General features: G+C 42.2%; 2 protein-coding genes across 7 annotated transcripts in view; one reads left to right on the forward strand and one right to left on the reverse strand.

Moving 5' to 3' along the window:
• Window positions 1-19,875, reverse strand: part of FGF7 (fibroblast growth factor 7) — a 290,470-nt gene extending 270,595 nt beyond the window's left edge. The window contains exons 1-2 of the mRNA XM_078684795.1: window positions 19,171-19,875; window positions 17,482-18,054 (exon numbers count right to left, since the gene is read on the reverse strand). Coding sequence (XP_078540921.1) covers window positions 17,482-17,767 — 286 coding nt within the window. The 5' untranslated portion in view covers window positions 17,768-18,054; window positions 19,171-19,875. The remainder of the gene's footprint in view (window positions 1-17,481; window positions 18,055-19,170) is intronic.
• FAM227B (family with sequence similarity 227 member B) overlaps window positions 1-22,868 on the forward strand; it is a 3,234,040-nt gene that overhangs the window by 1,693,114 nt on the left and 1,518,058 nt on the right. The window lies entirely within an intron of this gene.

The following is a 22,868-nucleotide window of genomic DNA, read 5'->3' on the forward strand; positions in this document are numbered from 1 at the left end:
ATAAGCGATAATTCTACTAACCCTAGCAGCATCTGGCCTATAGTACCGCTAAATATAACCCTAGAAGAGGTGGAACAAGGCATTAAAAGCAGTAAGGGAGGTAAGGCCGAGGGCCCGGATGGGGTCCCAATTAATGTTTATAAAGCTGTACCAGCTTTATGGGGCCCTTTACTAAATATTTTTTTAATGCCGCGGTAACTGACGGAGTTCCTCCTACATGGTGAGAATCAATTATTAATCCCATTTTTAAGAAGGGGAATAAATCGGAAGCCAACAATTATCGCCCAATTTCTCTTCTAGATTCCTCCATTAAAATCATGAGCAGGATTTTGCTTGTTAGACTAGAAGAGTGGGCGGAGGATAATGGGATTTTAGCTAAAACACAATATGGCTTTAGGAAAGGGCGAGGAACGCTTGAACAGTGTATTAATCTAGATTTATTAATTGGGAAATACACTTGTGCCAAGCAAGGTTCCCTTTACCTATGCTTCGCTGACTTAAGCAGTGCGTTCGATTTAGTGGACCATTCCATTTTATGGCAAACTTTATTAGAGCTTGGGGCCCCTGAGCCTATAATTTATTTTTTGGCTAGGCTCTATGAAAGACTACAAACTTCTGTACGGTATGGGCATAGGGAAGAATGTACCCCTAAATTCAATGTTAGATGTGGCATCCGACAGGGCTGCGTCCTTGCCCCTCTGCTTTTTACTCTTTTTATTAACGAGGTGGACGCAGTGCTTAAATTAGTAAAATCAGATGCTCCACAGGCGAACAGCGATGATGTGCCGGTACTGCTTTACGCAGACGACGCCATGCTTTTATCAAGGACCCCAATTGGCCTTCAACGGCTGATAGGTTCGCTGATATTATAACTATGAGGAAGCTGCAGATTAATAAGAGTAAAACATACACTATGGTATGTGGCCGTAGCCGGAAAAAATCTGACTCTTTTTTTATAGCCGGGCAGAAAATTCAAAAGGTGGACAAATGTTGTTACTTAGGGATTACCTTTGCCAGAGACAGAACATGGTCACATGAGATGCTGAATGTCCGGGAAAAAAATGGCAAAAAGTGTCCACGGTGTTTTTAGATTTGCAGCAAAGCTGGGTGATAGACGAATCAGTGATATGACCCATATTTACCAGTCAAGATGCACCTCTATCGCACTTTACGGAGCGGGGTGTGGGGTCACTATACTGATAGTAGTTTACAAATAACGGAAAATATGTTCCTCAAAAAATTGCTCTGTTTACCATCTTCAGCGCCTACAGAGTTAATTCATAAGGAAGTTGGGATTAGCTACCTCTCGGACCTAATAGCTTTTAGGCCCTTACTGATTTGGAGATCTATATCGCAAAAAGAAGAGACTGCTTTTAACAGAACAATAATTAAAGACTGCCTCCGACTGGATAACTGTCTTAAAATTCCCTGGCTGAAGTACATTATATTTAGTTTTAAGGAAGTTTTTGATCTAAACATCCTGGATGACCCCAATGCCGTAGCAGAGCTGCCGAAAGCCGAAATGAGGAATTTGTTCCTGTTACATAGAGCAAAGAGGCGCCTGAGCAATAATGGGCAATTAACAACTTGTCAATTTTAAAATTGCTATTCAGGCTATGAAGGTTTCCAGAAATATTTAAGCCAGGTGACAAGAATCTCACATAGATATGTTCTTACTAGATTGAGATTCGGGCTTGCCCACCATTTGGTAGCTTTCCCACGCGTTAAACAGCACCCAGCTTCTTTCTGCCCCTGTGATGGCCACACCAAACAAAGTGCTCTGCACTTTCTCCTTATATGTGACCTATATATGAATTTTCGCATTGCATTTTTAAAACCATTGTTTTTAAAATATGGTGCTTTCACTACGGACGCAACGATGAGGTTGCTTTTTACAATGCAGGAACCTGATATATGTTTTTTAATGCAACTTTTATTCTCAAATCTATCAATGCAAGGAGGAGCATGATGTTTTAATTGTCTCAAATCTTTATTGGATTTTAATCATTTATGTATAGTGATGTTATCTCATATATGTCGATGTATTTTTCCCATGTGCTTTTATGGTTGTTTTTTCTACGAACCGAATAAAGCTTATTGAATTGAATTGAATTGTATGTTTTAAAGATAAGTGTCTAAACATTAATAAAGTTTAACTTTAACTTGGGACTAACCCCAACATTTTGACTTTGTCACTGTTTGCAGGTTGACCCACTATAGAATGTACACCGACCTATCCTTGTGAGCAGATTTATTCACAGGGACGATGTGTTCAGGTTCATTTCCCTTTTTGCAGAGGCAAAGTGAAAGTATTATGCCCACATGAAATGAAAGCCTAGATTTGCACACTTAACACAGTTGTCTGTCGAGCCCGTTGCGCTCTTAGTCAACCTTTCATATTTATTTGAAAATATTTGCGAGCCCCTGTAGAGAGGATATGTTGGGTAGAGACATTACAAATGAAATGCCTGAAGTAGAAAGAGGACATAATAGATACACATATTTAAACTGTGATGGACAGTGTGATGGTTTATAAGTGGTGGTGCTAAATTAGGGTGTCGTAATATGGATGATTACAAATGATTTCTGGGCTTATGAGGTGAGCAATATTAATGTGCTTTGAAAGAATGCAGGGATGACTTAGAAGAACATTCTAAACAAAACAAGGTTTGAAAAAACCAAGGAGACCGTGGTAAGCGCCCTGTACCATGGTATATTGCATGCACGCGTGTGCAGGCGTGCATTATTGTTGTTATTTAAGATGTCCACAGGCGTGACATGAATAGTTGGTGAGAAATCTAGCCGGAGGACAGAGAGCGGTTGGGATCCATACCGGCTGGACGTGTCATGTCGTGAGTCATTGTACTTTTGGAAAAAAAACACTACAACCATGCATTGCTTTGTGGACATTCACTCTTATTACATTGTCTGGCTTACAGTTTGTGAAGAGAGCTACAGTTACCGAGGGAGAACTGTCTTCCGTGGGAAGTGTTAGGTGAGTGCAGCCAACAGGGCTGTCAGCCTCTGGTGTGAGGCCCGTGCCAGAAACGGGGAAGGTCCTTCTGCTTCTAACAGATCTGTGCTGGCTATGAGTACATAAAAACTACTAAGCTACATCTACAATACTATAGTGTAAAGTCAATGACATTGTCAATGAAATGACATGGCCCTCTGGCCTCTCACAACATACAGCTGATGCTGTTTGTAGAAAGACGCTAAAACGTCATGGAGGAGAATCTGGCTGTGTAGGGAATTTGTGTTTGACTGGAGATTGGGCGTGGCACAAAATGAGCTGGACATACTCTGAAATTAACATATTAATCCCCCTGTACTCTTATCGAACATCAAGGATGTTGTGCTAACCATGGTATATCAATGATTTATGAGGAAAATAGGAGCAGTTCTTTGTGTTTTTCCGTAATTTAAAATACCTGTGCCTTTAATATCTCAATATGGACAGCCATATTGTCGCAGACTATCAAAACCAGCTCATAATTCTATATGCCTTTTGAAATGTCTTCCATGAACTGGAAATGTTGCCTGCAGGCTAGCACTATCCTAGAAAGTCAAAGGCATCCCTGCTTCTGCTAAACAGAAACAAATGTCTATAGACTGTTACTCTTTTCCATTTCCTAATTTTTAAATCATACCTGTTCAATGTTAGGAGATCTGAACGCTGCCAACTCCTAAGCAAAGATCCCCTGCACATTAGCTGAGAGAGTTTGTAATAGTAACATAGTAGGCGGTGGGATTCATTGTATGAAAAGCAAAACTGCTTTAAAAAGATATCGAGCCGCGCATATTATTGACTAGTGATAGTGCAAAGCAGCAGGTATTAGGCTATTGCAAAGTGCAAAGCAGCAGGTATTAGGCTATTGGAAAGTGCATTTCTGGACACAGTCTTTCTCTTTTTTCAAATTTTAGTCTTTTGCCAGTATAGTGTAGATCTAAGTTGCGATACCGAATCTGAGCAACATAGTTGTGGCATAATTTGTAAAATCTTAGCTTTGATTGCTTTGGTGGTTACTGTCGCAATTTTTCAGCACAATGTAAAGGGGCTGATTTTCCATAAGCATTGACTTTCTGTGGCATTAATTGTGAGAATGCACTGGCTAGATCTAAAGTAATATCTTCATAGTTCAAACCACAAAGCTTACCGACCGAGGCCTTTTCTGTTCTACGAAAGTAGAGAGTAAGCGTGCACTTATGTTTCCTGTGTGGCCTAATGACATTAATATAAAGTGTTGCACTTGACATCATTATTGAGGTGAATTCACTATAGAGTTGGAGAATTCATACATATGCTGAGTGTCTTAACTGTATTAAATGAGATATATTTTTTGGAGACTTGATGAATAAACCATCCTGACCTGTTTAGAATGTATTTATTTAGAAACAATAGATTTATGTAATGTGTGCAATAATGTTTCATATATTTCATATAAAAGGTAGTTCTTAGCCATACTTACACATGTGTAGTAAGATTTTACTGTATACCACATGCAATATGAATCTAATGTACTGAAAAGTTGTATTCATTTGTGTTTGAAAGTGCACATGCAAATTAAATGTGCACAATTGATTTAATACTTCAAAGTTGTCCTGACTAGGCCTGTTTTCCTTTCTGCATAAAATACTGTTTTGCATTTCTGCTTGCAATACTTTTCCTTTTCAGCTGCATTCACATTGATTGTTAGTTTGAGAATAGATACACAACTGTAGTAGCAATAGAAAGAGAGCCTGAAAAGAAGGCCTTGACAAAGTAACATGGAGAGCCAGAACGTTAATTGAAGAGTCCTAGTCAGCATTATTGCAACATGGCTTGTTTGAAAAGGACAATGTCATTCCCATGTTCAGTCAGGGGCATTTCATAAATGTTGCAGCTTATGACGTAAGAATGGAAAAGGACAATGTAACCCCTGATGATGTAAACAGAGGGGTGGTACCTGAGAGATATTAGTGCAAATAACTGGAATCTAGACTGTCTGAGATGGCTGGCACTTTTACTTTGACTTTGAGAGGTTTAGACCTCTATGCTTTTTCCCTTTGATTATTTGCTGTGTGGGTCAGGCTGACACTCAAATTCCTCTGACCCAAAAAGGCTCTTGACTGAGCTTCTGAGATGCTGACACCTTCCTTTAACATCCTGATGTCCTTTATTTTCTGAACTTTCTCATAATTTCCCCTTTTTTTTGCATTTCCCTGAATTTAGAGATTCCTTAGACTATTGAACTTTCCTCTTAGTCGGGACTTTAACCTAGATGATTTTATATTTTACTCATGTATAGAAGAAAGAATCAGAAACTCTTCTCTGAGCACCAAATATTGGTATTGATCTTTTGTATTGCTGTGACTGAACTTGTTTTTCTCATACTGGTGCTCCTAAACTTCTTTAGAAGGTTGGTTTTCCCAGTTGTTATCCTTTACCTATATAGCATGGTACAAATATTTGTGTACCTTAACTTGACTGCTAATTTGTGATAAATCTTCTTTACTATAGTCATGAATTCCTGGTCCTTATTCTTTAGCCAAATGGGTAACACTGTTAATTGAAATTGATTGATGAAATGCTAACTCCCATCTGAGGAAGGAAAGGAAAGATTTATCGGAAGACAAATGGTAAGAGGGTTGGCCCAGAAAGATGGATCACATGCACCAATATCGCATGGGCCACGAAAATACAGCATAGAGCTTCACAACTGCTGGTTGCTTGCCCCTGAGTCCTTATATAAAAAATCATGCTTACAAATCTTTTTATCAGATGCTATGGACTCTTAAAAAATAAAGACAGTCTTGTCTACAGTCTAGGGACCAGCAGAACCGGCCCAGCCATGCATGCACCCACCGACACTGCTCAATAGACTACATATTTTTCAAGTATTGATTGAGCAATGGCTAATGAGCACAATTGAAATTTTAGTAACATATTCAAGTAAGAGCTAAAGGTGCTCCTGAATTTAATTCCCAGGCCTATTTAGGCAGAAAAAAGATAAAGTATACTATTCTGATCCAGGTAACCTACTTTAAACTTAGGTTATGTGCCTGTGTTACATTGTGCCATGGTGTGGCCTTGTAGGACTCTGAACAGTCGGGACAATAATTTTCTGCATGAGTCAATTATTTCTCACGGATCTGTGTGTGTATCGTGTTCTGAGAAGTTTGAAAATCGGTTGGCTGTGATAGGTCATGGGTGTAGATATGTCTTTTGAGACCGGGAATGAAAATGTTACAGTAAAGATTCTCATTGGTTTCATACAAGATCTCAGGAGACACATTTAATCTTTGTGGTGTGGTTTTGTGTCTAAGTGTTTGAGCGGTAGGACTTTCCTGTTTGGTGTGTAGTTTCATAATGATAATTATTTTCCTTTTTTCAGTACATTATGTTGGGTGTATTGTGTTGTGTTGGGCGGTAAACTCCATTCCACTGAAGGAGTCCAGTGAATTTTGCAACTCCACACTCCACTTGGAGCACGGAGTTTGGCAAAAACTCTACCAACCTCTGCATGGCCTTTAGGGAGCTCTTTGTATTGTGTCTCAAGCTCTGCTGCAGTAATCAGACTGATCTTCTTTGTAAAGTGAGCAGGGTGAGTTCTGAAAAGGAAGGAAAGCCCAACTGTAGGAGGGTAGAGTGTCAGAGGAGGAGCATATCGTTTTGAGGAAAATGTGCCATTAGCAACTGGGTAAACAATACGGGAAGGGAGGATTGCTGTGTAGCCATATTGGGATTCTTGTCACCTATTTGTGCAAGAGGGCAAGTTGTTGGAATTCCGGCTTGCCCAGCGCTGTGCATTCTATTTTGAACACTGCGTTGTGCCCCCTGTGATGGTCTCTCCAAGCCCCCTCTTACTGAAATAAAGGAAGTAGTCACCCCATTCTGGTGGGTCTTCAAGCTTGCGTGGTGAGAAAGAACTGCAAATGACTGTCCTGTTTTTACCTCCAGTCTTGACCTGCCCCCCCTCCGAACCACCAGGGCGCAATGACCACTGGACTACAAGGGCATTGGCATTGCTTTTCCCCAGACTCATCTCAAGTATTCCTCAAGAATTTCCTGTGTCCGTTGTCCTTGCAAGGATCAAATCAGAATGGATGAAATACAAATACACAACTGGGGTGTTCTGCAACATCACTGTTTGACGAGGATCAAAGTATTTTGTAAGAGAAGGGGAAAAGTATCACTCAAGAATAGCAGACAACATAATAAAGTATGTCAATTGCACATGTGCATTAATTTAGGCGAGCCCATCGAGTCGTGCAATTGAAGTGAAGGTGGTTTGGCTGGAAGGAATGGCTGGCACAATGTTAGTGTGATCAACAAGTTTCCATGCAAGCATTCTTTGGTGTGGTTGGCTTCTCACCAGGGCCTTGTTATGAGTGGGCTGCAAATCGCAATTTGATTGCAAACCATGAGTTTTCTGCCACCTTTCATTACTAAAATATGCAGTATTCGTAATTCCAGGTACGGGAATACCATTTCGGTAAATCAGAGTCACCCATGATGAGGGCTGAAGTGCATCACTGCATGCAGTGGAATCAGTCAAATGAAGAGGAGATATATTACTACTCTTCAAGTTGTTGAAAAAAATAAAAACTTTAAATATCTTATAGTCAACGTCTCGAAATTGGCATATTATGTACAATATTTTATTATATTTTGCATGGATGCCATTGAATGAATACACCTGAATGTTGGAAAATTAAGTGCAGCATAAGAAGTTGAATCCACTCCATTCAGGTGCCAGAACATTGTACTCAATAAAGTAGCCATATTGAAAGTCTTTTTTTAGTATATTGCAAATATAGCTTCCTAGTAGCGTCCGTATTTTGCGTGCATTTTTGTAACCATACCTCTACTAATCTGTGTGATTTGTAAATTAGGATTAAATTGAAGTTTAATTTTATGGTATTAACCCATTTTGGGTCCATCTCCAATGGTCACTCCAGTCTCGCCCCGCCATCTTGCGACTTGGTTCCTACCGCCGGCCCCACTGACCCCTCCCGAACTATTATTGATCTTCTCTCCTCCCCACGGATATTCACATTGTATTAGAATTTTTATTGATACCTCAGTTCCCCCCATTCTCTCATGTCATGTCCCCCCCCCCCGATTATTTGCATGTTTTAATTCTATGGTTCATATTGTACAGCACTACGTCTTTCCTTTATTTTCGCTGTATAATTTTGTCTCTCACCATTTTATTTTGACTGTTCCCTGTTAGGCTGCTTATACCGGCCTGTCCTAAGTATGGCAGCTGAATCTATCCCCCAGGCCACATCTTCCCTTTCTCTCTGCATTCATTTTTCCCAATGTTTCCACATTTTTCTTCTTTCTCCCCGCTCTTTTTCTGCTAGCCCCTTCATTTTAGACCTTGATGGTGAACGGATTTTGATCTATTTCCCCCCTACCTTCTAGGTTAGCTGCTCTAGGGATGTAGGCGCCAAATGGCCTCCTTCAATGTGCCCCTTGCCAAAGCACTCCCTCTCCCCTTGTTGGGGAGGGATCCACCATTCTTGCCCCGGAGTCTCAGATTCCCCTCTGAGAGAGTACACGGTGCTTGGGATTCACATATAATTGGAAAATGCCTTAATTGGCCTCCTTCAATGTACCCCTTGCCAAAGTTCGCCTTCTCCCCTTGTTGGGGAGGGATCCTGCATTTCTGCCCTGGAGTCTCGGGTAGCCCACTGAGAGAGTCCACAGTGTTAAGTGAATCTCACATAATTGGAGGTTTGGGAATGTTAAAAGATAACAAGAACGGAGTATTTCTATAGAAATCTAAGAAGGATTCTGAATGGGATGTGCTTAGATCAAAAGGAATATTAACCTTTTGTTAAAAAAAACCCTCACTCACCAACCTGGTTGGTGACATGCTTCATCATTGGGGTCCACCCTGATGACCGAGTGTCATCAGGGTGTGCAGCGACACCTGAACTACAGTGGAGCTGGTTTCTTTGAGTGATTAGTGCAAAAAAAGTGGTGTTAAGATTTGTCCTGGTATAACTTTTTTGAAAAAACTTTATTCACAAGCAACTGGACAATATTAAAAATAGTGAGAAGATACTGATAGGTGATTATGACCGTGAGTATCTATGTGAATGGTCTACATGTTTCAACCTTTATGAGGTGAATCCCAGGTTTTCATCAGGACCAGAAAAAGGAAAATGGACGGTCTACACAAACTAACGTGCATCCAATCCTAGATTCCTGGAGCCTAGTTGCAAAAATAGGCAGTAGGCAATGACTCAAACCTAAAATAGGCGAGGAAAAAAGGAGACCTGTGGGAGGAACAGAGGAAAGGCAGTCACAATCAAACATTTTTACGTGCCTGTAACGTAGTGTCGACTCTCACGTGTCTGCATGCTTCATGCGGATCCCATTCTGAACATACAACAAACATAATAAAGTGTCTAAGGCGAATGCAGACTTGTATTCTGAACTATGATGCTGGTTCATTGTATATAAAATGATTTATGGTGCTATAATATAGCCCTTTTATCTCACTCAGACACACTGATCAATAATGGTGTGTATGGTGGCGAAAATATAATTTAATTATTCGTAAAGTCACTCCCACTCCAATATTTTTGGCTCGGTGACTATCAAGACTCACAACCCTGATCGTGAGCTGGACGAAAACGCATGCATTTGTAGTTGTAACACAAAGACAAACAAAGACAGACACGCAGACAAATAAACTATCAGGAGGAGCGAAACTTACTCCTATTGCGGGTCTCTCAGACTTAGAGGGGGCAGAGGGAAGGCTATCTCAGCTGGGAAACATACTCTGTGGTAAACAAACACAGAGAGTCAGACAGAATGCCGGCTGGGTTAAGTATGCCAGAAAGAAGTATAATGGCGCAAGGTACAACGTTGTGGAATGGGTAAGTCATTGCTGTTCACAAAACGAGCGTGGAGATTTTAAACAGCAGATCGTACTTACAGTTACGCTGAGTCAGAAGGGCAGATTACCTACGCGCCTCTCATGTGTCCCCGCTAAAGTGGCGAGGAGCCGGCAGTCCGAATTTACAGACCGTAGCTTCCCGGGTGTGGGCGGGGCTGAGTGGGGCACGTGGTTTAGTAATGTTCCTATTATCACTGGGAACCCATTCACCTTGCAACGTGATAGGCCTCCTCCCTGTAACTTTTGACGATCCTTCCAGGCTGTTATCTTTACCCTTTGTTGTACTTCGGCGACCGAGCAACATTTGGCCGATGACCGATGGAGGTACCCTACGAAGCTATTGAGGAGCTTGGATCTTGTCCCCACCCTTGACCGTCTCCTACCCAGCCGTTCCTTTGACTCTGTTTCTTTTCTAGTTGCCCGTTGCGTTTCCCAACCCCTCTCTCTCCTCTTTCCTCCCTCACTCCTCTCTTCCCCTAATTTCTCTCTCCCCTGCCTGCTTTTCCTCTCCCCATACCTAACCCAGTCCTTTATAACTCCTATTTCTCCATCATTCTTGTACCTGAAACTGTTGTAATTATGTAACTACGTTCTTGAAGCAACTGTACCTCCTTATGTAAAGCACTCTGATACCTCCGGTTTTGCCAGCGCTATATAAAACTTTTCGAATAAATAATAAAAATAAAAAATAAAAATAAATAAAATAAAAATATATAGATTGCTTAATAATGTTGAGTTGTACATTTGCGGCATATGACTTTATTAACAACATGTATATCTGAGGTGTGTTTGTAATCCCATGCTGTGTTTTAGCTTTTCAGAGCCAGGTTGTCGAACATCATTTTGTTTACCATGTGTACATAAGTCACCAGATGGTCAGAAGACTTCTCTCATGCGGCGTTACTGAGGGGGACGCTTTGGTACGGTGCACATTGTCAGCATGGGTAAAAGTAGATTATATTTTCTAGGGGTGGGCGGAACTCTGCGGAAATCTCCTAGAGTTTTTATGCAAATTCTCAGAATTCTGCTGAGTAAAAGTCTACAGAGTTTCGCCCAGCCCTACTAATGTGTTGTTTTTGATCTGCGAACATTATATTGGTTGTGTGGGGAATAAGATGCACAGCTGGAGATCATCATATTGCCAACAATATATTTTGTCCAAGGTACTCGGTGAGCACTGTTTGTTTGAGCGGTGGGGCTTAATGGGAGGTTTATGTCGCCAAATGCATGGCTTTGGGGATGTATTAAGTGTATGCTGATACAGCATATTTGTGTGGACAAGTATCTGATTTTGATTCACATTAAAAACCTTCTTAATAAATGTAGATTTGCAGTAGCATATTATTATATGTAGTGAAATGTAATAACTAAACCTGCACTTTTCGTTCTCACTACATAAAATACTTACAAGGGGCAGGTTAACGAAAAGTACTATAGGCGCCGTGCTTTCAAAACCTGGTCTCTTTCTACTGAGGAGCCCCACGTTCATCACCAACAACAATAGCACAATTCATATAATCTGAGGACACTCGGAAAGCCCATGAATAACACACCTTTGTTGTTCATAACAGAGCCGGTCAGATTTGTATGTTGTGTGTGGGACCCCACTTTGTGTCTATTCCATCACAAACCAGTAGTGCAGGGAGCGAGAAAAGAAGGTATGGGACGCCCACTCTCAATATATACTGCAACATGTGTCTTATTTCTCCTCCCCACTTCCATGCATCGCTCAAATACCTCCTCCTTCCCTTTCTTGAACAGAAACTGTCTAGCCTCTCCTCTCCTCGCATGTTACCTTATTTCTCTCATTGCACTCATTCCAGTAGAACAAGGAGGGAGGTGTTTGCACACGACAGTCTTTTAGACTCAAACCTGTTGCTATACAGATGCAAGCATGTCTTTGTTGCTCAGAGGCTTTAGAAAAACAGGGTGCTGAAGGGGGGGGGGGCACAGAGATTGGCCACTACAATCAATCTGATGAAGGCAGCACGAAATGCTGTGTTTCACTCTGATGTTTTACCAGTGCTGTGTCACAGTGGTGAACAATGACTTTCAGAATCCAATGTTGCCTCCTTTAGAAATTAAAGATGCTCATTCATAACAAATGAAGTGGAAAAGATACAGTCCTATAAATAAAAAATACAATGATGACTCAACAGACTTCAGTTTACAAGCCAGTGAGGTGAAAAGGGTACACTCTATGTCAGTTAAAAAGCACACACATTGCCGGTAGAACACCTCTAGCAGTTATGCAGATTAGAAAAGGCTGGCGACCATAGGTAAGGCAGCCACTCTATCTTGTTACAGACCACGATAAACGTGAATTATATCAAACATTACAATATATTTCTGATTGTTACTTTGAAACTATCGAATGACAGGGTCCATCGTAATGTCGTTTCACAGGCGGTAATTAAAATCAGGACAACCTGATTATGTAATGTAATAATCAGGGACTTCCAACATGGCGACACCCGGGTGTGATCTGCTCTTGTTCAAATGAAATCCTTCAATAAGCTCTATATAACACCCACTGCAATTGAAAGTTGCCCAGGACACCTGTTCACCACCAGCCTGCACAGATGAAGGAATCTCAGTAGCAGAAAACAATATAAAAAACGGATCAGAAGCTCTACCAGTATAAGTAAATTGAGTTTGCTGTCAGATGGAGGCAGACTGTTAAATATGTAAAACATAATGCAGTTCCTTCCATTTGATATACTCTGTTATGAAAATTAAGCACTGCTCTTTATTTTAGATTCAGAAATAAGGTAAATCACCTTAAGATGGGTGTTTGTGTATCAAATTAGGTTGGGTGCCACTGATTGATAGGGGACACATAGTAGGAGTGATAGTAGCTCGCTCAGTGAAAGTGGGTGTGTCCTTTTGAATATCGGAATAATTTGTTCTTGAATCTGTGCTGTCAAATCCCCTAAAAATCCTTACGGAAGCACCCCCTTAACATTAAAACCAGACAGACATACAGCTAGAATCCTACTTACCTCCCCCCACAAACTGCAGATCTCAATTTGACATACCCAAGGCAATGGTACAGAGACCATTACAGTGACCTGCACTGTGCCTCCAACATAAGATCAAATCATTTGAGTTGAAAAGAAGGATAAGCTTTTTGACAGAAGACAAAAATATTCCTTTAGCCGATACCTTTGGTAGAAAACAAGAATAGAAATGTACAACACAGGATTCAGTGCAGCCGATTGCACCGCAGTGCACTTGAGAGCAAGATAAGGCTCGAAGATCATCAAAGAACAAGGGTCTCCAACAGCAGCAATCTCGAATTACATCAACTGCCTACACTTTGCTACATCCCAGCAATGAGAACAGGCAGAGGATTATTAGAATGCGCAGAGAAGCTATAACCCATAGAAAAAAATGTGGTCCTTTTCAGTGTACACATGATCTGTCTAAACATATATATGATGTTATGCACATAACAGACAGAAGAACGGTACTCTAAACGTCTGTCTTAACTGAAGGAAACGGTAGAATGATTGCATAGACCCATTCCATTCCAACAGAGAAATAAAAATATGAAATGATCGGACAGTAGCAAGTGGAAAAAAAATGAATGTACAATTCGGAATCACTATTTGACAGTATAAGGAAGGAGAAGGCTGAGGAGACCCAGAAGTGCCAGGGAAAAAAGATCTTCAAACCTCGGGTAGTAAATGTTAGAGTTGAATGTTTGGAGATGTTTTGAGATAGTTGAAGGAATTATTTTCTATTTCAACTAAATCAGATGCCTAATTTCTCAACAATTGTCATGTCTGTGGACATTTTTGTTAGTTATTGCCTCGGTCGTGGTACACTGTGCTTGGCATGGTAGCTGCTATCTTGATGAAACGAAGCCCATTTTACAGCTTGAAATGGCCCCTCGAAGGGTATCATCCCACTTCTGAAATCTTCTCGCTGAGGTAATAGAGTACCAAACTTTAATTGCCCTTTAACTTTTTTCCATTTTGAAAGTTTTAGACCAACATTTTTTCCTATCATTTCCACTTTAGGTTTTGACATGGGAAAACGTGGGACTTTGTTTTAGGTGCAGCCTTGCACTTCTGTTGAAGTCTCTGCAAGCAATGTGGATGAGCACTGTGGAACACCCTTGTGATAACCAGGAAAGGATTGTACGATAGCGCTGCTATTCTCTGTGTAACAGCTACTGGAAGCTACTTTCCATGGATAACCAAATTAAGAACATACTAACCATTGGAACGTGGTGCATTAGCACTCAGATTTATTGATAGAATTAGGTTTGCTATTTAACATATCTGCAGCACTGGATAACAGAATGAAGTGTTTCCAAAAAAGAAGACACTGAGGGATGGAAACCTAATGTCAAGGTAGGGAGACAGTACTCAGACTAAACTGAGTTGTGGTGATTTGTTGACATGCTATGGAGCACACAATTTAGCCAAGCTTGGAGCTGGTATTAAAACATCTGTCTACCGCCTCTGAAGTCAGCTATTAGTCTCTAGAGGGGCGGTTGCCTTTGTCGAGCTCTACCTGTTTGGAGGTCCTTTTCTTTCGCATTTTTACACAGCAGGCAACACAGCTTGGTAAAAGCTTCTTCAGTTGCTCGCTATCAATACGGATTCATGACAAACCTGGTGTACTACAAGTCCAGTCTGTCTTGGAAAGTTCTGTTCTATTAACATGTGATGTCTATGCACTAAAGCATCTGCTGCATTGTTCACTGAGTATTGCCATTGCCATTTTATATTTTTTTAAGTATTTGATAAGGGTACAAATACATTGCCTTTCATTGGAGTAATGTCTGTTTTCAAGAATTTTTCAAAATCAGAAGTTTTGTGTGGCACAATTTTTGACAATGCCCAATAATTTGTTATTCGTCAAATAAATGTTATTCTTAAAATTCCATGTTGATAATGGATCTGTTATGTATTAGCTTTTCAACGCTACATATCTTACAAATACTTTTTGAGCAGTATAAAGAAGCAGCTACATATCATCCTGTACACTCATTTAAAAGTGGACGATCAACCTGTAACTTTTATAATCATGGGTAAGGCACCCCTGCCAAAAAAGGTCCCGGATAGTTTCTAAGACGTTTGGCATGGTAGAAAGTTAAGACTGTCAGAGGGAGCCCAACAGCATATCTGTTTAGCGTTAAAGTGCAAGTTCATCTGGATGGAAGAGGGGGGGCTAGTAATTCAAGCAGGCGTTTCACTGTCACAGGTTGGGTCTGATTTTACCAAAACCTTTTAAAACGTTGACAACACCTAAGGTACTTTTGTAAGTTCAGTTGCATTTCTAGATGTCATATTTGGAAGATTTGAGTCATTTGGAATAGATTCCCAAACAGAGCCTTTGGCCAATTCCCAGTGAACTGGTAACTACTTCGAGGGCAAACAGCTTTCCCTCAAGAAGTACAGACTGAAGAGGCAGGCTGGGACAGGTGTAGGCAGCATTGGGGGCGAATGCTGCTCATGTGATTCTATTCACGTTATAATGTCTGGGTGTTATAGCGTCGCAGTGCCTGCCCTCCTGAGTCCGTCCAGTCAACAAAACGCAATTTTAGGTTTAGCAAGACTGAAAGAATGTGCAAGTTGCTTCAATTTCAACTTTTCTGCTAGTTTTCTTCTTTTTTCTGGGCGAAAAATGCACTGTCAATGTAAAACGATGCATACGTTTTGCTGTCATGGCTTCCCAACCAGAAGTGGCTGCATGCCTGTGTCTTCAGGGATGTGAACATAAAGTGCCATCACAAATTTAGACCTGCATAAATAAAGTGACAGACATCCTATTCCAGCCCCACTCGCATTGCCTCTATTTATAAAAGGGTGCTCCATGAATCAGCTACTTTAATTTTAGATTATTATAAATATCTCCAGATAATCTCTTCTTAATGAACCTATTTCCCATCAAGGAAGAATTGCTGCCCTGAAAAAGGCCTTGCGAACGGTGTGTGTGGTGTGGTGTACGGTTCTGTTTCGAGGAAGTCTTGCGCGGCTCAGAGAACGCCTCAATTGTCAAGGCTCAGCATTGTTTATGCTCTTGCCTTGCAGTCTGTCTCTAACTGCTCTCCCACTCCTTGCGGATCCTCTATAAACTTCTGAAAATTCCGATGTTTTCTCTTTTATGTACCATGGGAAAGTTTCCTACCCAGGAGTGACAGCGCTAGGCGTGGCAAGCAAATGTCAGCTACCGTATCAAATGTCAATTCATGTGTCAAAAGCGACGTCTGGGGTGGAATAGGTCTCTAAGAATTACAAGGGGAGGGTGACAGTTGAAGATACCTCACATAATGAAGGTAACACGTTCATATGTGTAAAGCAGTACACTATTACCGCCAAAGCCCCATTTTGAAGGAAGGACTGGAACGGAATGTTGCTTTCAAAATGATCTAACGTTTAAATCTGATTCTGATGGTATATTTGGGTGATTTCCCTTACGGTGGTACACACGCAGGAAAAATATGTAGATCAATTTCACTCCAGGCAACATATTCATGTATAGGAATGGTTAGTAAAAATAAAGATGGCATATGACAATTTGTGTCAAAAAAAAGTCCTTAGCTTTCTGAATGCTGCAAGAGAGAAACTTGCAAATATTACTGTGTCATCTAAGCATGGTACAAGTACGAATTCTGCAATAGTTTACAAGCGATGACTCTGACAGTAAAGCTACAGCCAGACTGTCGTAAGGTTTTTTGCAATAAATTTAGCAAATCGATGTCATCGCAAAAGCTTATTTTCAAAACATATTTCTTTATTTTTCCATGTCATTATTTATGCAATTGTACCACTCAGCTCTGACACGGAGGACGAATTTGAGCATTTTGTATGAAATTAAATATTTTAGGTGATTAGGGTTTGTTTTCAAAATGTAAGAATTCTTTTCAACTGACCTTTATCGTGCTAAACTCAAATGAATATGCTGCAAAGGCTGCAAAATATATTTACTTCACTGCACGCCTACGAAGAGACTTTCTATACTCGTTCTGCCCACTGAAGAAGTATTTAAAAACCGGCCAAATGGGATTTGGCCCTTTACTTTTTAGGTGGATTCTTCTGGCCTCGTTTACTTCGATACTTGCCAAGAAGTGAAAATAAAAGTGAAATAACAATTGTATGCAAGTGTGCAATATAGACGTTCACTGGCAACAAGTTTGTTATTGCCCCCATGTCTGTTTAACTGTTGAAACCTACAATCGGACTGTAAAACTAGGCAATTCCGATTCCATCTGTAACTAATACATTAGCAGAACCACTGCATGCCAGCACTATATGATTTAATGGGATACTCTTAAATGAACTCCAAATGTTTTGCTGCAACATACACCAGACCTGTCCTTGTGTTGGCAAAGGAAAGATTGCACACACAGCAAGGGATCATCTTGCAGAAGGCACTGCTGACCTCACAGGAGGTACCTCAAGGTGTGCTTGGTGCTTACTCGTTGCCAAATTGTCTTCCTAAAGTGCGCAGTTGGCTAGGGAAATCTTGTATTATCCTAGCAAACTACAGAAAGTGGTCACCGACCTGTCTCAAACACTTTTAAGACCTAACATATCAAGAGAGAGAGAGATTGGTACAGTTCACTTACTGTAGATGTTGTTTGGTTCCGTTGTCCCGGTCACATTGCCGTCTTTGTCAATCCTCAGATACCACTGTGTTCTACAGAAGAGTTTCCTTTTTCGTACATCCCCTCCCTCCAGATGAGTATAACTCCTGGTGTGGCGCTCCGGGCTGGAGCAGTTCACATTTGCCGCCATTTGTTCGGGAGTCATGTCATTGCAAGCAAAGGACATGGAGCCCAGCAAGAAGATAATGTGGAAGCACGGTCTGTAGAGCAGCGTTGGCAGGATCCAAGTTAGTATCCATTTGCGCATTATAGTGCAGTGCTCTGGGTTTTCCTGAACAACATAATGAAACTCAGATCTCAATGGATTGCTGCTGCGAGGCACGCCACCCGCGTCCTTCCTGCCCAGCGGATAGTAAAGTGGTCTGGATGGGAGGACGCACGCCTCCTGGAGTATGGTTCCTCGTTATTCTGGTGTCCCTGCTCTCAGGAGCCCGTTTGTGAAAGGTAGCTTCTAGAAAGCCAAGTTAGAGAACTCCTGGTGGTCGTGACCTTTCGTGCTGCTCGAGTCCACTGCCAGCACTGGGAGTGAGAGAGCTGCGAGAGAAAAGACAACTGTAGTGAGGCTGAAACATTCTGGGGTAACAGAAGGGCATCCCTAGCTGGGCTGACGTACACACAAGCCACATTCGTTACTCGTCCTACCTCTGTATTCAACTCATTGTGATTTGGTTAGGCATGCACGGACCGGGGCATAGACCATCTATAGCGCTGCACGGACGGGGGCATAGACCATCTATAGCGCTGCACGGACCGGGGCGTAGACCATCTACAGCACTGCACGGACCGGGGCGTAGACCATCTACAGCACTGCACGGACCGGACATATACCATCTACAGCACTGCACGGACCGGGGCATAGACCATCTACAGCACGGCACGGACCGGGGCATAGACCATCTACAACACTGCACGGACCGGACATATACCATCTACCGCACTGCACGGGCCGGGCATAGACCAGCACAGCACGGACTGGGTCATAGACCGTCTATAGCGCTGCACGGACGGGGGCATAGACCATCTATAGCGCTGCACGGGCCGGACATATTCCATCTACAGCACTGCACGGACAGGGGCATAGGCCATCTACAGCACTGCACGGACCGGGGCATAGACCAGCACAGCACGGACTGGGGCATAGACCATCTACAGCACTGCACGGACCGGGCCACCATAGATCATCTACAGCACTGCACGGACCGGGGCATAGACCAGCACAGCACGGACCGGGGCATAGACCGAATATAACACTGCAGGGACCGCGGCATAGACAATATACAGCACTGCACAGACCGGACATATACCATCTACAGCACTGCACGGACCGGGGCATATAGCATCTACAGCACTGCACAGACCGGTACATAGACCATCTACAGCACGGCACGGACCGTCTGGCACTGCAGGGAACTGGTCATAGGCCATCTCGTAGACCGTCTACAGCACTGCACAGGCCGGGGCTTAGACCATCTCATAGACCGTCTACAGCACTGCACGGAGCGGGTCATGGACCGACTACAGTACTGCACAGACCGGGGCATAGACCGTCTACAGCACGGCATGGTCTACATGAAGCTAGTCGGCATGTTGCATTCTGAAGCTGTCTGGGGAGCTTGAGTGCGCAGCGACGCTCACCTGTGGCACACTTACCTCTGCGCGCCACCATGCCTCCGCGGGAGAGGCCGCTCATGTTCCCGCTCCGCTGTCAGGACCCGCTCCCCGCCGGAGCTCACGCTTTGCATGGACTTCAGCGGGGTCTACCGGGGGCTCCTATCTCGCGTCGCTTTTGTTGCAAACTCAAAAACCAGAAGAGAGCAGCAGACTTCCCAAAAGTGTGCGGCGCGCCTCACTGCTCCGTTGGCTCGCTTCTCGCCCCCCTTGATAACAGCTGCACATGCGAGGGTGCCATGACTGCGCTGTCTCTGCAACACGAGATGAAGCCGCTCCAGCGAGCTACGAACTATTTCTCAACTCGGGAAGATTCCAGCAGAAGCACGCTCGCAGCTCCCTCTGATGACCGCAGGACACCAGCAGGAGCATTTTATTCTTCCTGTGCTGCTGAGTGGCTCGCTCTAATTACTTCCAAGTGGGGACAACAACAGCTCTCCGCACAGATGGCAGTCCTACTGAGGGAGCGACCGGAGGGAGAGAGAGAAAACCCCTCTTGCGTGTTGATTTATGGAAAGAATTACGATTCTCAAGTCCTGGGACCTCCCTCAGTATAGTGAGGAGCCGCGGGTTAGGATACGTCCATAAAGTAGTGCACCCGACGCACCACCACAGCCCACTTCTGGGGCCGCTCACACTCCTGTATGCCGTTGTCTTGTGATGCTTTGAAACGTAACGCACTTGAAGGCACTTGTGTACCCTTTAAAACATTTGAGCAGATACTGCCAAGAAAGGGTCTGTTTGCTTCAACATAACAAGAATTTTTAGGGGTTATTTCGCTTCACAAAACAATGTCCCCGTGAACTAACTTAGCGTTTTAAATCTGAACTAAAATTCGCCTAAGACGAGTTAACATTAAGCAACGGCCACGTTTATGTTTCAGGACATTAAGGCTTTATTGATTTACAGCGTACATCAGGCTCCTGTGCCCTTTCAGTCTTTGCACTTTCCGCCAAGACTGTCAAAATTATATAACGTGCTGTAAAACGTAATTTTTTTAAATTATATACAATATTTTCCCTCTGGGAGCACAGCTTAAACCAACGTTTTACTAGCAATGAGACAGTCCTGTCCAGTAGAATGTTGTGCCTCTATTTAAGTGCAATAATGTTTTGCACTACCAGCCCAGAACTCCAATGAGAAGCACTCTTTAGGCAGGGGGCTAGCACACTGCTGATACGTTACTTTTTCATATATTGAAAGTGGCGCACAGGCGGAGCAAGTGGCTTGTAAATAAGCCCCTGAGTAGCCAACACCAAACTGTGTGACTGATGTTAGGTGAAATGAGCTCTGGCAACAAGTAAAGATGCTTATAGCGAGACCTAAAACGCTCTCTTCAGTGCCATGCATTGTTGCTGGTGAGTATTGGTGAGTGCCTGTGTGTGCCTGTGTGTGTGTGTGTGTATTTGAGAGGGGGTAATCAGGCCCGGACTGGCCGTTGCGGGCACCGGGCAACCCCCCCCCCCGGTGCGCCGCAAGGGTGGGGGCTGGTTTTGAGCCTCTGGGGGCCGTTTTTGTTACAGGGCAGTTTTTGCAGCGTTGCTGGAAAAACGGGCCTGTAACAAAATCGGCCGAAAACCCCCGGGGGCTGGGAGGGACGGTTGAGCACTTTGCCAGGGCTGGTTTTGGTTCCCAGTCCGGCCCTGGGGGTAATCACTAATTCCAAAGGTCTTTTTGAATCACTCATTAAACCACAATAGGGTGACATTCTTAATACCAAATTAGGAAAAAAACTCCTGCAGTTCTAGCTAAAGCTGGGGGAGAGCATTGTTGACATTTTAAAATCCACCTTACAGGGGCAGTTTGTATATGATGCAGGAGAAGGGGATTGCAGGGGGAAGTCAGGTGACTTTGTTTTATATGGCTGTTTGCTACTGTCAATGAGGTTACCTGCAAACATAGGGCCATAGGGCCATAGAGCGGGAGGCAAATTCTCATTTAGTGAGCTTCAACAATTAGATATCCAAGAAGGGATTCTGAAGAAAATGCTGACGTCTGATATAGTACAATTAGGCTCTTTGGGTTTAGGCTTAAACCTATAATAACTGATAAAACCCCACTGAAAGGAAAATAGCCATCACCGGTGTAAACATATAAACACTGAAAAAACATATTTGCACCCACAAACTAAATGCCATTCAAAGAAAGGAAAAGATGAGTGAAAGATACATTTTTATTTCTTCCTGAAGAGGCCAATACAATGTAACTTTGTTATACATGGTAGCATCAAGAAAGACTGAGCTAACATTACTTTGATTGAGTTTTGTTGTTTAGGGATGTCACTAAAACATTGTTTCTTCTTCCTGCTGCTTTTTTTTTAGTTTTGTGATCTTTTGTCTAAAGATGCAGTGTTTAGAAGCATGTGTTAGGTCTTATTTAGTTATTTTATAAACTGTAGAGAATCAGGGAAATATCAAAATCATATTTGGTATTTTGGCTACATTTGATTTCACTGATAGGTAAAATGGCTGGTTTCATAAGAATCTTTCCTAGTATGTACCATCACATTTACCCACAGACAGAGAATTGGTAAAGTCCTTTGATACATCAGCCCCCTTTTCTAGTGAGTCTGTATTGATTGCAAGTGAATTGTCAAACACCCCAAGCTTTAAACATTCAATGCAAGATGTAGTGACAGGTATATGTGAAAAGAATGTTGTCACCAAGCACCTGAGATAGTGGTGAAAACATGACACCAGACGTTTGGTAAAAACAGAAAGCAGTGTCTCTTGGAATGTTACTGAAAAAAGTTCCTACCAAGTTCATTCAAGATTGGAGTGATATAGTTTGTATTTGCAATAATGCAGCTACGTATGTGAAAACGTTGTGTGATGGTCTGTTAAAATTAATACCTGAGCTGAAGTGCATCCCTGTAAGAGATCCTTGTTACTTGCTAGATGGTATGCTGAAAGCATCTTTGCAATCTTCAGAGTTAATGTAGAATGCTATTGACTTTGTAGTCGATTCTGGAGCAGTAAAGATTTATTTGTATCTCATATAATCAGTGCAGAAAGCAAGCAATAATTAAAATTAAATTAAAATTCCATAAACACCGGAAAAACACTGTTTCTGTGTTTTTAATGGTGCGAAAATGTGTAACCACTGATAACCACTGTTTTTTAAGGTATGGAAAAAACTGAAAAAATCTCACCAGAATTTACCAAAAATAGAAACTGAAAACAGGAGAGCCTAAGTACAATACATGCCCAACATACATTAGAACAGATAAAGCTCAAATCACACAGAAAATACTGAGAAGCAATACATTACAATCGACCTTCTTTATATTGCAAGGTAAAGGGGCTGCAAAACAAAGTAAAGTGACAGTTCAGTGCTTACTGTCTTTTAGAAGTACTATTACTACCCAGGGCCATATGGTTATTGGGTTTGGCCCTGTTGACTTTCCTTCGCTGTTAATGAGTAAAGATTGCTATGAAGGCACAGCATGGCAGTAAAACTTGGTCTGGAAGCAGTACTGGTTCGGTGCTTAACACACTCTGCAAAAACAAACATGGCAGTGCTGATTTACATACTGGGGACATTTGAAACTGACCTGGCTGTTGTGCTCTTTTAACTGTCTGTGAGCTTTACTTGCTCGAGCAATGTGGATCTAGCCTGTATGTGTTGCTATATAAATGGGTTAAGCGTAAACTGTCCTGGCTGTGGTGCATTACAATGAT

Source organism: Lissotriton helveticus, chromosome 3_2 (assembly GCF_964261635.1).
Source record: "Lissotriton helveticus chromosome 3_2, aLisHel1.1, whole genome shotgun sequence".
NCBI classification, from domain to species: domain Eukaryota; kingdom Metazoa; phylum Chordata; class Amphibia; order Caudata; family Salamandridae; genus Lissotriton; species Lissotriton helveticus.